The following is an 18,741-nucleotide window of genomic DNA, read 5'->3' as shown; positions in this document are numbered from 1 at the left end:
TGGACGCGCGGAAAGGAGGCGGAGCAGAACACGTGTAAGAATCTGGCTCATCCGCCCGCCACGTGTCACCCGCCTCAACTTCGTCGCCCCATCCTCGCACAGCCACCGACGCTTTCCACCATCACAACTTTTCGCCGGAACTCCGAGCCTACAGAGCCTCCGCGCCATCGGGCTTCTGCGACGCCTTGTCTTCCCGTCGGAGAGTTTAATTGTTGAACGAGATCTCTTCCGCCTATGAACCACCGGAAACTCTAGACAAGCACGACGAGAACCACCGTTAACCTCCTCTTCAAACAAACGTAACCGTCGCCGGAGATCTTCCTCTTCTTGAGATCTCAACCGCTGCGACCCACGGGTCCAAATCTGATCCACGACCCACCTCAACCTTCAAAAACTCGAAACCGTCACCTCAACCCAAAAGACCTGGGATTCCACAACGGCAGCGCGGAGCTTTGTTAGCCTCCACCCTCCGTGACCAAAAGCCGGCGAAAAAGGAGCTGATTGAGCCTCCTCTTCCCGGAAGCTAGAGCGGCGTCGGTAGAACTGAGAGAGCCTCCACCCTACCCCGCGGCAAGACCGGCGATGATGGATCTAGGTTAACCTCCATCTCCCGGGTAGAACGACTACAACATGCAAGCCGCTCCATCTCCACCGCAAGCCTTCAAAACGGCCGCGTCGTTACTCCAAAGCCGACTCTCTTCGGATGGGAAACCTCGGCGTCAGAGCTCCGACAAGGCAACCGTTGACGGATCTGTGAAGAGGAAGCGGTAAAGACCAAAAACCACGAAGGAAACAGAGCTCCGGCGACGGCACGGACGCTCACGCGCCGGCCGTACGCCGGAAAAGATCTCGCTTCTCTCTCTTCTCTCTCTTGCCTTCTTTTCTTATCTTGCGTTTGCAACTAAAGGAATTTTTCCTATTTGTTTTTCAAGGAGGCAAATTATAAATTACTCTTCTCTGTTTTTTGTCGACATTATAAAAATATCTTAAAGAAGCAGTTATTGATCTCAGGCATTATTTACTCATTGCTCCCTATTTGAGTGTGTGCGTGTTTGGTAAATCGACCTTCTCCGTCTCCCAAACGTTAAATGAAAACGTGTAGTAGTAGTAGTTTGTCCACATTCGATATCATCCAATAAGGGTTATCCACGTGTCATCAATCCGGTCTCTTCTCTCATCCTCTGGACGGCAAGAATCGCCGACGTGCCCCTAAAATATCGGATTCGCCCAATCTATTTGTTTATTTTTGGATTTATTTGAATCTCGTTTCCTGGGTCTCTGTATTTTCCTTTTTCTTAAATCTGATTCTCCATCGCGATTTGTCAAAGTCTCTCGAATCAACAACAAATCCATCGGAAATTTCTATTCAGGTGGAGATAATATATTTCTCGTTGTCGTTTTCCTGGAAAAATTTGGTGGATATCGGAGAGAAATCGCCGAATCAGATTATTTTGGGATATTCTCTAAAAAAAAAGCGATGCAACGGATCGTAGATAACGCCCTCGCTGTCACCAAAGAGTGAGTCCATTTCTCTAATTTCGTTATATAAATTCGATATCTCATTAGAAATTTCATCGCTAGATTATTATGTTGAGTCACATTTGTTGATGGATGATTATGTATTTGGCTTGTAGTGCAGGTCAGTGAAAACTGTTACATATGAGTCTCTCAACAACATTGCTAGATGCATTAACGGAGTCTCAGCTCTTCTCTTGACCCTTCTCCCTGGGAAGGCTAATATCCTCGAAGGTCTCCATGGCTGGGAGCTCAGACCCACTTTCCGTGGTCCACGTTTGCCACGCTGGATGCATAAGTAACAAATTCATTTCCCAATCTTGTTCTTATGATTAATGATAATTAATGCTAATTTAACTCGACTTTTGATAACAGTGGGGTCTCTTCTTTCAATCACTTCGTTCATGAGCTCTCTGTGGATTCCGATACTTCGAGCTCTGACTATTCCTCCGGAGAAGAGAGTGATGGTGCCCTCCCTGCTTCACCGTCTTCTCAAAGCTCACGCCTTTCTTGGGCCAGTGCTTCTGCAAATCCGGAAAGCCACTGGACTGAGTGGGTTACCTTCCTTCTCTGGTGGTTGATATTCCCTTTACGGATCTTGGTATGGATACCGCAGTACTTTCTTCGAAGTAGTACAAGAGCTCCTACGAGTCCAAGAAGGAACCAACGTTCGCCTAGGCCTCGTGTTAGCAAGACTATGTCGAGCAAAGACCATGATGTGCCCAACCGAGCTACTGATAGAAGACGCGGAGTCATTGAGGATCTTCATCTTGCTATTGAGATCTGTATAGAAGCTATTTTTGATTTTTTCCACAGGGCTACGCATGTGATCCTTTCTCCGTCGGAAGCTTTTGCGAAAATGTCGGCGTGGTTCTCTTCTCGCGGTAACAGTGGTAAAGAAAGTCGTGATGATGTTTTAGATGATGAACCTGTGCAGACTGCTACTTTAGGAGATGCTGATCCGTCTCTTAGTGAAAGGCCCACGCGGTTGTACAACTCTATGAACACGGATACTCGAACGTGTCAAGATGTCATAACAGAGCTGGGGTAAGGGCAGCTTGGATGTCTTGTGCTTTTTTCTTGTTCTCAAGTATTTGATGTTTACTTAGTTTTTCTCATGCGTTTAATAGGTATCCTTACGAAGCTATTCGTGTTGTTACATCTGATGGTTATGTTCTTCTCTTGGAAAGGATACCAAGGTGTAACTTTATTTTTGATATAGTACGCTCACTTGTGTGCATCCTTTTTCTACCTTAAGCATGTGATCCCTGACTGTTTTTCTGGTCTTTGCAGACGTGATGCAAGGAAAGCTGTTTATCTACAGCATGGTATATTGGATTCTTCAATGGGGTGAGTTTCATGGTGTCTTTATCTTAGATCACTTGTAAAAGTCGCATAACTTCATTAAGTTGAATGGTTGAGGAAGTATTGTTTTCTATATCCACGTTACATGAAATTCTTTGCATAATCTGTTCTCCTCATTCTTTTATTTTTTTTTATCTGTGCGTTCTTCTTCAGATGGGTATCTAATGGAGTTGTCGGATCTCCAGCTTTTGCGGCGTATGACCAAGGTTCAAGCTTCATATTTTTCGGAAACCAATCTTTTAAATCAGTTCACATACCAACTGCTTACACTCTTTTACTTCACAGGCTATGATGTTTTCTTGGGGAACTTTCGGGGTTTAGTGTCAAGAGATCATGTGAACAAGAACATATCCTCGAAAGAGTGAGTTCTTTATCTCAGTTTAGCTTCATATATTGTCTACTTGCTCTGGCTAGTTTCCTTGTGATAGTAGAGACTGGGGAAAAGAACTGTTATGCCTGAGATATATGCTTGCAAGCTAGTGTTGATTGGTGTTGATCAAAACGCAGGTACTGGCGATACTCCATTAACGAGCACGGTACTGAGGACATCCCAGCAATGATTGAAAAAATCCATGAAATCAAAACTTCAGAACTGAAGCTCAGCGAGCCTAATATCGATGAGGAAATCAACCAGGAGGAGCCTTATAAGCTCTGTGCCGTCTGTCACAGTCTAGGCGGTGCTGCAATTCTCATGTACGTCATCACGCGCAAAATCAAGGAGAAGCCACACCGACTCTCACGACTGATCCTACTTTCACCTGCTGGATTTCACGAGGACTCCAACTTAGGTTTCACAATTGTTGAGTACATATTCCTTTTTGTGAGTCCTGTATTGGCTCACATCGTGCCTGCCTTTTACATACCGACGAGATTCTTCAGGATGCTTCTAAACAAGCTAGCACGTGACTTCCACAACTATCCTGCTCTTGGTGGACTGGTTCAAACCCTTATGAGTTATGTAGTTGGTGGAGACAGCTCGAATTGGGTCGGAGTCTTGGGGACGCCTCACTACAACATGAACGATATGCCAGCTGTCTCCTTCGGTGTAGCGAAACATCTAGCTCAGATCAAACACACTGGTAAGTTCAAGATGTTTGATTACGGGAGCAGGACAGCTAACATGGAGGTTTACGGCTCTCCTGAACCGCTTGATCTAGGGGAGTCTTACGAGTTTATCGATGTGCCTGTTGATTTGGTAGCGGGGAAGAAAGACAAGGTGATTCGGCCTTCCATGGTGAGGAAACACTACAAGGTGATGAGAGATGCAGGGGTTGATGTATCGTTTAATGAGTTCGAGTATGCTCACCTTGATTTCACATTCTCTCACCGGGAAGAGCTTTTGACGTATGTGATGTCGAGGCTTCTGCTTGTGGAAGTGACACCAAGTCAACAAAGGCAGAGCAGCCAGAAAGGTATGAAACTAAAGAAGAAGAAAAAGGAAGGTACAGTAGTGTAAGTAGCTGGAAACCAAGCCATGGCCAGTGTAGAGTTTGGTGTCATTGTATTGTGATGTTGTGTGTTTGAGCTTTCATGCGTGCATTTACGTTGATCTCCCCTGTAATAGCGTGTACATAATGTAAATCATAACTTTTAGACGAGAGCACCAGACTAAATATTTACCATATAAATCATAACCAATCGGTAGCATCAAATCCTCCGGATCTGCGATTTATCGACCAACCATGATTTGAAATAGAGCAACTTTACATTGCTAGCGATGGGCTTTTTGGTTGCAATGGATTCTAACAGAAGATGCTACGTTCAAATGATAGAAGTTAAGGCGCAAACTCGTAGTCATGTTTTCGCCCTCGACTTCGCTCTGTATGTTGACTAATCTTTTGTCTCACTGTTTTGGGTATGGGTCTTGACTTCCATTAGTGTTGGTTGATGGTTCTTTTGGTGTTTGTTTGTATTTCTGTTTTTAATGGGTTTACTTAGCTCTCTTTTTTTCTGTTTCTCAGAAATTAGGTTTATTCATTTACCGGTAAAATAAAAATATGAGAGTGAATAAATATTTAGAGAAAATTACTGGATAGGACTACACTAATTCTATCATATTATGCGTCTTTGTTCCAACAATATATCTCCTGGTAAGGAAAAAAATAATATATATTATATATATACATATCCAATTAATAGGATATGATATTTTAGTTAATTAATTAGACATATTAGATGATAGTTTATAATTTGAATGGTGCCCAAAAAAATAAATTTATAATTTGAATTGTTCATTGTAATCTATAAGTTTATCTTTGTTAGAAAATCAAACAGATTTGCAAACTATAATTATTAAAACGAACATAACCAAAATTTTCTACTTTCAGTTTACCAAATTATACTAGTTAACTAAAGAAATATAAACATATTATTTTTCATATAAAATCAGTAAGATCAACATACGGTTATGACCTTTAATATGAAACTCATATTTTTGGCCAGATGTGAAGTTAAAAGAGAACAAGCTAACCAAGCGGTATAAAATATTTTGTATTACTATATATGTTTGAATCCAAAATATATACTATTTTACAATTTCACATATTTTGCCATTTAATTTGGAAAAAAATACATGATAAACATTTTGTTACTATGGTAATAATATTAGTTTGTGTATGAAATATTTTAGTTAAGAGGTTGAACCATTTTCCAGGAAATTAAAACCATATGCATATCATTACATGTTTATTATTTTTATTTATTATAAAATACAAATATTATTGAACTGAAAATTAAAGGTAATTTATCCCATTGTGTTTCGTTCACCCTTGGGTTCCATTCAAGGTTTCAAAGCTTAAGAGTTCCAACATATCGTTCAGTGAGACTCCCGAAGTATAGACTACCGTCGAACTCGTTAACTTCGCTAAGAAAATCATATAGAAGAGGAAGATAAATTCTCTGAAGCACTTCACCGTTAGAGTCGACTTTGGCGACTGCTGTTTCGTTGGTAACCCTCTGCTCGGCAGCGATCCAAAAATTCCCTGTAGAACCGATTCTTCTGATACTGCTAGGGTGTAAACGTGATGGCGAATTGCTGAAGTCTTCAGAAGAGCCAGCTTTAGGTCCTTTTATCCAATACCTTATGATATTATACTTTGTAAACTGACTAACCAACACGAAAGAACCATCCGAGCTTACGGTACAACCAGCTGCACCGCCTAGACCTTCCATCAATACGGTGATAACCTTAGTTGATGGGTCGTACTTGTAGAGTTTTCCTGAGGCGTCATCCAGACGCAATAAAAGATGCATTTGGCTACATACATAGCAAAATAGTCACGTATATGAAGTAAGAAACAAATGTATCCGAAAAAGCAAGATACTGTATATTTGAGTAAGTACTTTTTTTAACCCAATTTAAATCATTATAGGTTAATAATTTGGAATGGTTTTTTCATATGAAGACCGTTTACTATTCAAAAAAAAAAGTTTATCAATAATTACGTTGTAATTTATTCGGATATATCCATTTTATTAGAATTGTTTGCTTTTTAAATATTGTTAAAAAAACGTTGCAAATATTATAATTTTATATCATCTGTAACCCTAAAACTAGTTTATGTAAGAATAAAAATCCATTCGCCACAATTTTTAATTAAATGATGATCGAAACAATTAGTACATATATAGAAGAAGAGAAGAAGAAACTTTACTATGCGCTGAACTGTGAGCTCAAGGAAGTGAAGTAGACGATACCAGTTGTTGGATCAACGTCAAGACCATTGAGAGATTCGAAGGCCTTTCCATCAACACCGTCGGCTATCTTTACGGCCAAACCACCGGCGGGAGAAACAACGTGAAGACCCAACAGAGCATCGGCGACGTAGAGATCACCTGTTATCTCATTGAAGGCTATCCCCGCCGGTCGGCCGCACCTTTTGGAGGAAATCGGTTCTTGTAAAGCGTAGCACAATAAAGAGTTCCTGAATTGTAATAAGAACAATTGAAACCAGTGAAATTCAAATATATAAATGATGTTAGTATTTGTATCTCTAGGTTTGTTTTATGACATCATATAAATTTTTTATATTGATCAGAGTTGGGTATTACATATATATTAGACATTCTCTCAGTTTTTTGGGTAATATACATCACACGTATAACAACATACTTCCTCATCGAATAAATAAAAATTAAAAGAACTTACGATGATTCTGTGATTTGTGCAAAACGGACAAAACCCTTCTCGGGAGTATACTTGAGACTCCAGTGTAGAATCCTTTTTCTGTGGAATTAAAGGCGAAAGAGTGAGGGCCGGACATAAGTATTGGCAGCGGAAGTGGCTGTAAAGACGTGACAAACTGCGCGTCAACCGAGATGACCGCACACAAAAGAGAAAGAAGAAGGAGAAGAGATATTGTGGACAAAGAAGACATCATATCGTTTCTTTAGTTTTTATCGTTTCTATTGCTCTATAACTGTTATTGAACGAGGCTTTGTAATCTGTATGTGTGTCTATTTATAGGTTTGTGATTTTTTATCTTCTTTATTCCATTATGTTAACATTGACGGCACATGATATGTTACTCCATCCGTTTTTTAATATAAGTCATTTTAAAATTATGCACATAAATTACAAAATCATTAATTTTTTATATTTTCTAAATAAAAACATCATTAATTATTTATCTAACCACAAATCAACCAATAATAAAATAAAATGTATATTGTCATTGGTCATATAACATGAAGTGTTAATAAATTTTAAATAGATAACCGAAAACGTCATATAATTTGAAAAATAATTTTTTTTCTAAAACGACTTATATAAAAAAAAAGAGAGGAAGTGTTGTTTTAAAAGCACAAGTGAGTCAAAAAAATAAAATGCAAAAGTAAACGACACATCAAATTTGTTAACAGAGTTTATTTTATAATTTTTCAAAATTTCGTTCAAATCCACTAGAATAATAAAATAAATTACAGCCAATTTACATATGCGTAATACAAGTACAACCTTTTGAAATTACTGTTGTTCTATAGTAGTATGAGCTCTTCAAGACAAATTATCTTGAGTTAAATTTCGGCAGAGTTTAAACTTTATTAGGATACTTAACTCTAAGCTAATATTTTACTGAGCTTAGAGTTCAATCTTCCAAATCTCTAAGAGTACATTTCTAAATAATTTACCAAATATGTTAGCACTTAAAACACACCAATTATATCAACAATCACGTCAACACCAACACACATCATGCTTGATCACCACATATAACTCTGTCACATGCAACGTAACGTCACCAACGGCACAATAAGCTTGATCAATACAAGTTCTGAACAACGACACACTCCGTCAAAACTTACATGCCCATTTACATATTCGAAAATAAAATTTATCTATAATTGCACATTTTTTAAGAATTAGTCTTAATTTTTCTATCAATCTGGTATATTCCAGGTTATTTTATAAAATAATTTTGCCGGGAAAAATATAGAACAAGGAGAAAGGACAACTTAGACAAGCAATCTATATGAAATTATTATGTATTTTTAATGGATTATAAAAAATCTCGTCTACTCACGAGAAACTCAAGTTTGAGAGATTGTTATAAAAAACCGCATAATTTGTTTATTCTTAAGTGGTTTTTTATAGATTTCGATACGGCACATCATCATACTTGCTAACTATGCGCCACTTAAAACTAAAAACTATTATAAAGATTTGATGCAAAACAGTTGACTAACAATGAAAAATATGAATCAGTGGTGGTAGTTTAGTGGTGCTTGAAGGAGATAAACCTAATACGGCGAACCCTAATTCAAATATACTGGTTAAACAAATATGGACTATTGCTTTCGATTCATTTGAATATCGAGAAAAAAGTTTATCTGTGAGTTGTACCTCTACCTGAAGGTTAGGTCTGTGTCTTTAATAGATCTGGATTTAATCCTTTTATGTTAAAAAAAAACAATGAAAAATATGTGATTAGGAAAACTAACCAACCATAAAACCATATCGAAAACAGTTGACTAACAATGAAAAATATGTAAGTACACATATGAGTGGACAATAAAGAATTTGTCTTTCACATGCTTTATTAGATATAGATCCACGCTTTACGTAGATTAGAGACTTCTATATAAATAAATAGTTTCACGTTTTACGTAGACTAAAAAACTATATAGATAAATAATATTTTTATATAAATATACAATGAATTTCTATTAAGTTATGTATATTTATAATAAATAAATCGTAGGTATGTGTCAGCATATCTTTATATAATATTAAAAAAATTTCTATCAAAAGTTTTTAAGAAGCTTTCTTTTTTCTGCAAAACTGAAAATATCATAGTTTATACTACCAAGTTGAGAACAGATTTTCCAAGGCGTTTTGTTTATAGTTTATACTAAACCAAAAGGCCATATTGGTGCTTGAAAGCTTTTCCAAGGCGTTTTAAGAAGCTAACATGTTTTTAACATATCACTATTTTCTCTTATCTATTATTATATATCTAATTTTAAAAATTCTCTATTTAGTATTTTAAGATTTTATCTAGTAATAAGCTCTGCAAAATACTATGTGTTATCCAAATTTTAGGTATATATATATATCTATTTCTATCTATTTTATACAAGATTTTAAGGTTTTGCTGAATGTATAATTTTAATCTTTAAGTACTAAGAAGTTTCCATTTGTCTTTCAGAATTTTGATCAAGACAAGTTCTTAACAACGACACACTCCGTCAAAACTTACATGCCCGTTTACATATTCGAAAAGAAAATTTATCTATAAACTCCACATTTTATTTTAAGAATTAGACTTAACTTTTCTATAAATCTGGTATTTCTCCAGATTATTTAAAAAATAATTTTGCCGGTAAAAATATAGAACAAGGAGAAAGGACAACTTATAGAAGCAATCTATATAAAAATTATTATGTATTTTTCAAGGATTATAAACAATCTCGACTACCCACGAAAAACTCAAGTTTGCGAGATTGTTATCATGACAGCTAAGCATTCGTTGTTTAGCTGTCTTGTATAATTTATACAGGTACATTGTAACAGTATGTTGTATATGATAGCTACATGTCTTGTAATATAAAAACTGCCAATATGTATTACTAAACAAATTTTTAAACGGCACGTCATCATACTTGCTAACCATGCCACTTAAAAACTATTATAAAATTTTGAAGCAAAACAATTGACTAACAATGAAAAATATGTGATGACGACAACTAATCATGAAGCCATATCAAAAACAATTGACCATCTCTAATGGAGTATCCATGAGGGTTCTATTTCATGGTTCTAAGTAATTATATGTTTAAAACTAAATCAAAAAGAGATAAATTAGATAGATATATGGTTCTATTTTTAGAACCAATTCTAAATAATAGATGTCACTTTTTAATATGATAGTATTTTAAAGAAGAAAAAAATTAAACCCAATTGTCTCTCTCTAATGGATTGAAACATGATGAATTGAAAGAATAAAGCTTGAAACTTAAAAACTTTAATTGGTTCTATCATTGAAGGGGTTAAAATTAAACAAATATTTAAAAATTTTAATTTGATTATTTTCAATTAAAAAAATGATTTAGAACTCTAACACTATATATCTATCGCTGGAGATGGTCTTGTTGTACAGATGAATGGACAACAAAGCATTTGTCTTTCACGTGCTATATATATCCACGCTTTACGTAGGTTAGAAACTTATATAAATAAATAGTTTCTCGTTTTACGTGGACCAAAAATTTATAGATATAAAATATTTATATATAAATATATAATGAATTTTCAACAATTTGTGTATATTTATAATTATTAAATTTGTAGGTATGTGTCATCTTTATCTTTATATAATGTTTTAAATTTTATCCTATCAAAATTTTTCAAGAAGCAAACATGTTTTTTTACAAGATTATAAAACGTATCTCTATTTTCTCTTATCTATTATATAATTTAAAAACTTTTCTATATAGTATTTCAAAATTTTATTTAGTAATAAGTTCTACAAAGTAACTATGTGTTGTTCGAAATTTTGTATACCTGATTTTAAGGTTTTCTAAGAATAACAATTTAATCTATAAAACCATAAATTAAAACCATATTACATACTAATATTTACAATTTAAGTTTTTTTGGGTTCACCCCTATGTAAATCTGTAGATTCACCTATCCAATAATAGTTTGTCAATTTATATTCTATTTTTGAAAAAAAGTAAAAATTTATCTACCGGAAAAAAGGAAAACAGAAAAATGCTAAAATTAATAAAGACGTCTGGGGCAATGCTTCTTCTTCGATCTACATCAATTACACAGAAGAGACAAGTCCGTGTTTGTGATTTCCAAGTCTAATTCCTTACTTTCGAATTCACCTTGAACTAGCCAGAGAAAACAAAAAACGTCAAAGTCAATTAATCCGTCAATTAATCCGTCCGACGTACTCGTAACCGTAACAATCTATTTATAGGAATCCTCTTTTCACATTTTTCTTTAGGTCATTTAGGTGAATATACAAATTCTATATTGAAATTGCGTAAGTGTGTATATTTTTTATCTATTTGCGGAACCAAGTATAGGAAGATGGTGAGATTACATTTCTGTCCAAATTGGTCACTGTTTGAGGATAACTTTTTCGAAAATCAGCTTTGTAGGTAGGTAGGGAGATTAACTTGTGGGATTTTCTGTCAGAGAATTGTGGGGTAGATATTTGTTGAGGAAAATTCATCAAAATTCAATCAACGCTTTGAAGTCAAAATATATGGATTCAAATGGTGTCTATGATTATTGGAGTTTGGCCATGACAAAATAAAACAAATAGGATGCATAATGCAGGGAACCAGTAAAAGAAAATCAATAAAAAGTTATATAAAGTTTTTGATTTTTTTAGTCCATCAAAATATACATCTTTTATGGAGAAGCACAAGTTAAGCTATCAACGAGCTTCTTTGAATGATCCAACCATTTCCTAATAACGTAAACCTTTACTTTCTTTTCATCGCCTCCAAATACATTGTACAAGGCCTCGACGTAATAAGTTGGAAACTTCCCGTTCATTTCTAAGAAGTGCATGATGACTCTTGTCTCATGTCTACATAACTGGTCTCTCATGACGTCGAAATGAGATGTGTCGGGATTATTCTTCGAAGGAGAAGGAGAGAGCGATAGGGCGACGCGACGTTTCTTCTTATGTACGTAGCTCTTCTTCTTGTCTACCAAGGTGGTTCCTCTTGTGCAAGTTAAGCTGTTGAGGAGCTTCTTCGAATGATTCAAGCTATTAGTAGTAACGTATTCAACCAACTTTCTTTCCATCACTTCCAAATACATTGCACAACGCCTCGATGTAGTATGGTGGGAACTTTCATTTCAGTCTCAAGAAGTACATGATGGTTCGTGACTCATCTCTGCACAATTTGTCTGACACCTCGAAGTTAGATGATTCATTTTTCTTTGATGGAGGAGAGAGAGACCGGACAATGTTTCTTCTAATACAATCTTCCAGAGGGCTCTGCTTTGCTAGGGAGATAGCAGAAACTGAGACAATGACTACGAAGAAGACGATGGTTCTCATGGAGGTCTTCATTATTTTGTTTCTGGTTTATCTTGCCATGATCGTTGCATGCATGATCGTTGCCATGCATGATTATTTATATATTGCCGATGTAGTTCTACAGATTATAATGTTGGTGTTGCCATTATTTAAGATGTTGTTCAGTAGAAGATTATCTCCCCTCTTCCAATAGCAGGAAACCTAAAAACCATGTAAGGTTGTACATTTAGCCTCTTCAATAAAAAACCGTCGCTGAAACTGTTAGATTGTTTCACATCGGGTAATACTAATGTCTTTGGGCAATATATAAGTGTATATGCTATCATCCACTCTTCAATATGGGCAGATCCAAGATGTCTTTTGGTATGGAGCACACAACCATGTATTTTTTATAACTAAAAACTTACCATTTATATGTACTTAGAATAAACTTACACTAATTATTAATGAAAAAAAATTAGGGTGGGGCACATTGCCACACCCCCTACTGCTCTGCGTCCGCTCCTGCTCTTGAACGAGATTTTGGGTGTGAGTTATGTTCATCAATAATAAATACAGGAAAATCCCGTCTCTCTTTATTTCCTTTGTTAGCTTCAAGATTCGTCAGCATATCGAAGCTTTCTTACAAAACTCATGATTCTTTTTTTCTCAAGAGTGAATCCATAACCCATGAACGCTGCCAATCTCTTCACAAATGGCAAATAATAACCAACTCTCATAGTCATAGTCTGGTACCTACTTGTGAAATCCAGTCTGAAATCCATTGGTAAGCCTTCCAATAAGGAATCTGACTGCAACATGTATTCTAAATATAGGTGCCATCACGAACCTGTCACCCATGACATCACATCGTACATCGTGCCCTAATCGACATACTCATAAATGTTTCACGTGGATAAAAAGGATTAGCTTAATAAACGTAATCGGATCCAGATACGTTCTTCGTTGCAACCACATGAAGCATGTGGCTAGTCTATTTTGATACAGTTTTTAAACGAAAGCTAGAATAAAATATAGTAATTAGGATTTAATATAACGACAAAAAGGAAATATAAATCGTCAACAAAAGCCTATGTCTCTTTTCTTACACGTTTTCTATTTTCTAACACTTCTTTTTTAGTCCAAACATTTTACGTTGTAGAAAATTTTAAAAAAGCAAACAAATTTCGTTGCTTCTAATATAAAAAGCAACGAATATCGACCATCCCTCATCTCACACAGATCAGAAACACAAGTCCTCCAATCTTCTTCCTCTGTCTCCAGTGGCAACAGAAACCGTAACCGACACTACCGTGCCAAACCATGACGAGAAAGAGTCAACAGAGTTCGAGAAGAATCAGAAACGGTACCAAGACTTGATCTCCACGTTTCCTCACGTGAAAGGCTGGAGACCGAAAGCTCCTCTGATTGAGTACGGTGGTCCCTGGTGGGTACAGCCTATCCTTGAAGGTTCCCTTTACGCGCAAGAGTTCTTCCAAGCACGACCAAATGACTTCCTCATCTGTAGCTACCCAAAGATAGGTGCCACTTGGCTCAAATCACTAGCATTCACAATAGCCAACCGATCTCGCTTCGACGATTCCACAAACCCTCTTCTCAAACGTAACCCTCATGAGCTTATTCCATTCATTGAGATCGAGTTCCCTTTGTTCCCTCACATTGATGTTCTCCAAGACGAAGGGAACACTCTGTTCACAACTCATATGCCACACGATTGTTTACCCGATTCGGTTGTGAAGTCGGGTTGTAAGATGGTTTACATCTGGAGAGACCCAAAGGACACTTTCATCTCCTTGTGGAATTTCTTCCAAAAGCAAAGGTCAGAATGTGGCCCTCTCAATAGTCTTGAAGAGGCATTTGATATGTTCTGTAAAGGTTTATCTGTGTACGGTCCTTATCTTGATCATGTCTTGGCGTATTGGAAAGCTTACCAAGAGAATCCACATCGAGTTTTGTTCCTGAGGTACGAAACAATGAGAGCTAATCCTTTGCCGTTATGGATTCACTGCTGAGGAAGAGGAGAAAGAGATTATTCAGAAAGTGGTGAGTCTTTGTAGCTTCGAGACGATGAAGAATCTTGAAGCTAACAAAGGAGATAAAAAGAGAGAAGATCATCTTGGTGTTTATGCTAACAGCGCATCTTTTAGAAAAGGGAAGGTCGGAGATTGGGAGAACTATCTGACTCTAGAGATGGCTGCTCGTATCGATGGGTTAGTGGAAGAGACATTCAAGGGTACTGGCTTGCTGGAAAATGGTAAGTGAGCTAGTTCTTGCTTGGAGAAATGACTGATCCTTGTATGCTTTGTTTAAAGATTATGTTTGTTCCTTTTGTCACGCCTATTCTATTTGATGAATAAAACTTGTTTATGTTTCATGTTGATGTATTGCCTCGGAAAAAAAGTAATTGGCTTTGCATGATATGGTACATGAATGTACTGGCTACAGAAAAAAGGAATTGGCTTGGCATAGGAAAACTCATATCATGTATAAAATATTGTCATGTGTTTAATTTATATTTTAAATATATTATCGTTCAGATAAATATTTAAAATTTGAAGATTTTTAAATCATATATAAAAATATTTTTAAAACAGAGACAACTTCGAAAATTAAACTTTTAAGATTAAATAATAGTAATACAATCAAATTAGATTGAATCTATAATTTTATTAGAGTATAACACACAAATATGCATATTTAACATTTATAGATTTACCTTTTCAGAGGAGAAAATGAAAAATATAGAACGAAAAACTTGTAGAAAACAAAATAAAATTGTGAGAAAAATATAAGATAAATAGATGAGAAATTGACATAAAATTTGGTATTTTCAAGTTTTTAAAGACAGTAGAAAGAGGTTATTAAGTTATAAGAAAATTACACTTTTTAAGCCATTTGATAAAAAAATGTGTAAATGTTCCTTATATAAAGAAACAAAAGTTACACTTCTGAATATCTACTAGAGTATTTTGAACGTAATGAAAATAACTATTTACATACCCAAATAATATATATTTGACTCTCCAAAATATGATTTAATTTCTTTTTTTTATAGGGATTTGCCAAATATGACTAAAAACTTGATTCTAAATGCAAAACAATACACAAATTTGAATCAAATGCAAAACTAACCTAAAAGCCTTGTGAAATTACAGCCAATCCCTTGTGACCAAACAAAAAAAACAGAACTCATGTTACGAATATAGCTCCGAAAAGTCGTCTGAATCTTCTGAGATACTATAAGTCGTCTAGACGACTTCCAGAAAAGTCTTTTCTGGTGTAATTGATCAAGTTCGATGATTTGGTCAATGATTTTGCATCAAAAAGTTAGAAGAATAGAATGGTGTATTGATATATGGTGTTTTACACATCTTGTATATATGCTTTTAAATTGGTTTTCAAGTCTTTATCGAGTCTTCCTAGTCCTTTTGGAGTCATTACAGGTCTGGAGTTACATTGGATGGGAGATGGATCAGCTGGAACAAAAGAGGCAGAAAACAATGCAATTTGGTGGTTTTCACGCAGAACAGTCTTGATGACTGTTCTGGATAGCGGAGCAACCCGAGTGACTGTTCCGAGTGAGTGTTCCAGCGGCAGAGATTTTTAGGAAACTACAATCATTACGGGATTTGCCCTAATTATCCATATTTTCTGTCCCAGCCGCCTGTGGCTTTGATATATCATATTTTCTGTTTCTCTTTATCATTCTAGGCTATTCTAGACAGAAGAAAAACCATTGGAGACTTTTGTGCTTTTGGATTGTAAAGGGAGAAGGCTCCATCTCTCTCACCATAGAGAAGATTATCCTGAACCCTCTTTCTATCTCTTTTATTTACATGAAGTCTTATTCAGAATTGATCTCTGTGTTTTCTCTGTTCATGGCTGAGTAGTCAACTTGCTTAGTCTAGGGTGTTCGGGTGTTAGATCCGTGAGTTAAACATAGATAAGTGAAACCATTGATTGTCTTCATTCATAACTGTTCTTAATGCTTGCATTAATCTGGCCGCTTAATGTTAGATCCTAGGTTTAACCTGTTCATTAACCGTGTAATAGGTTGCTAGATCTGTTATGAATGAGCCTAGCATCCCTAATCAGCGAAAGTAGATATTAGTGTGTTTGGTGAACCTATCGGACTTGATCTCTATTGCTTGCTGTCGCATCTTGATCCAAACGAGAGTTTAGGTATCAAGATCGATCAGCATAGGGGGCAGTTCCACGACAGTGGGCTGTTCTACTTGAGTGATCCGAGTTCTAGACTTGCTCTTAATTAAACTTGAATAATTGTTTGGCTCACACTTGTTTAACACCCGATCAAACCACCCTAGGCTAACATTTTTAATCATCTGAAAACTTTAATTCAATTTATTACTTGCTTGTTACGATTCCTCAACTTTAAAACCCCCATATTGTTTTAGCTTGATATTGATCCCATAAAGATAAAGTGTAATAGTTGGTCTCTGTGGATTCGATCCTAAAGTGCTACATCGACATACCATTCGATTGTGGTAGTGTGCACATTAGATTATTTGGTGTGCGTATACACGTAATATCATGTATTTATCTTATAATATATAACAATACTTGATCTCTGTAGAGATTGAAACGGCCTTGGTGGTTAGCTACAAATCAGAGTTTTCCGTCTGTTCTGATTTTCCAATGGTCCTCTTCTCCTCTTCTGATACTCACAAATGTTTTCTTTTTTTTTGAACGACTCTCACAAATGTTTCATGTTGCAAAAAACGTTAGCTTTATTGTAATAAACATACAGTAAAAACTCTATAAAATTAATATTTGATAAATTAATAAATATTATAAATTAATAAAAATTTCTAATTTTAAGTTAGACCGGTTCAAAATATGACACAAATCGATAAGATAATAAGATACTATTTTTCAAAAAATTATATGTAAATATTTGGTTCCACTAAAATTATAAATTAATAATTTACTAGTATTATCTCATGTGCTTCGCACGGGCATGTTCATTAAGAAACCAAAATGAATATTAAAAAGTAATTTTTCTTTTCCTAAACAATAAACAATTGGATATACAAATTCAAGGAAAGTATTTCTCTTGCACAAATACAATTAGAATGTTAACATTACTTAATTTGTAGATAATTGTGGTCGGTATTTATAGTCTTTTTTGTTTTTTTCATGCATATTTGTTCGTTATAATACTATTTTTCTTCTTTTTTTTCTTCTCTAATGTTATATTTATTTAAACGTTTTGTTTATGAGAAAATCTACAAAATTTTATAACATTATATAAGAAAAACAAAATCAAAATGTATGTTAATCTGTTAGTCAACATAAATAATATCTCTATAAGACTAACAGATTGACATTCATTTTGATAACATTACATTTGAATTTTTTCTTTAAATTTGATAAACATATGCCATGTGTCAAAATTTTGTTGGTCATGTGACTTGTGCTTTAATATATAAGAGATATGTATATATATTTTATATAGGTACAAACATACTATTATACTGTTTGTTTTATCTTTATAATGAAATTATCTTTATATATTTTAATACTTAATATATTATGATGAATTTAATCACATTTAAAATCTTTGAAATATATTTATATAGACCAAATAATATAATAAAAAAATATAAAATATAAATGTCAAATTTCAAAATTTTAGTTAATGAAAATACAAAAAAAAAATATTTTAGTTTCAACATTATTAATTTATAGATTTTTTACCATAATTGGACCAGATCAGGATCTAGATATTATAATAAATAGAGTAGTTATAGAAGCTTCTGGTTCAATTATGGTAAAAATTGCCAATTATAGAACAAAAGTCAATGTCTCTATCTTACACGCCCAATATTTTATAAATTCGTTTTAATTTTTCTTTTAGAAAAAGACTAGAATAGCACTAAACCAAGTTTTTGTTCCAAAGTAGCACTCAAGGCTCAAAGTCACAAAAATAGGTTTCATTAAAGAGGTAAATATACATTTATATATCCCTTGGGTTAATTAATCCAAACCTTAAGGTTTAGAGTTAAGGGGTGGGGTTTTGGAATTAGGGTTTAAAATTTTATAAAAAATAAATACTAAAATAAAAAATAAAAATTTAAAAAACAGTTTCAAAAAGTATTTTTAAATTATAAAAAGAAAATTTGAAAAAAAAAAAAAAAAAATTTAAAAAAAATTTATAAAAATTTCGAATCTGAAAACATGTAATCTGAAACTAAAAAAAAATTATTATTTTTTATTTTTTATTTTTTTATTTTTATTTTTATTTTATTTTTATTTTATTTTATTTTTATTTATTTTTGTTTGTTTATTTAATTTTAAACCAAGGGTATTAGGGATATTTTACCCTTTAATGAATGTC

General features: G+C 34.5%; 1 protein-coding gene and 2 pseudogenes across 1 annotated transcript; 2 read left to right on the top strand and 1 right to left on the bottom strand.

Moving 5' to 3' along the window:
- The first annotated feature begins 1,080 nt into the window (after positions 1-1,080).
- LOC106430180 (lipase 1) lies at positions 1,081-4,478 on the top strand. Its single transcript, XM_013870952.3, has 8 exons — positions 1,081-1,518; positions 1,640-1,813; positions 1,891-2,562; positions 2,646-2,714; positions 2,809-2,865; positions 3,034-3,086; positions 3,166-3,241; positions 3,388-4,478. Exons 1-8 carry the CDS (start codon positions 1,478-1,480, stop codon positions 4,334-4,336), a joined length of 2,091 nt encoding a protein of 696 aa, XP_013726406.1. The 5' UTR covers positions 1,081-1,477; the 3' UTR covers positions 4,337-4,478.
- A 974-nt stretch (positions 4,479-5,452) lies between these two features.
- LOC106430165 lies at positions 5,453-7,492 on the bottom strand (annotated as a pseudogene).
- A 6,075-nt stretch (positions 7,493-13,567) lies between these two features.
- LOC106430146 lies at positions 13,568-16,237 on the top strand (annotated as a pseudogene).
- The last annotated feature ends 2,504 nt before the right edge of the window (positions 16,238-18,741 follow it).

The sequence above is a fragment of the Brassica napus genome, chromosome A7 (assembly GCF_020379485.1).
Source record: "Brassica napus cultivar Da-Ae chromosome A7, Da-Ae, whole genome shotgun sequence".
Lineage (NCBI taxonomy): Eukaryota > Viridiplantae > Streptophyta > Magnoliopsida > Brassicales > Brassicaceae > Brassica > Brassica napus.
This window is presented reverse-complemented; position numbering and strand designations above follow the sequence as displayed.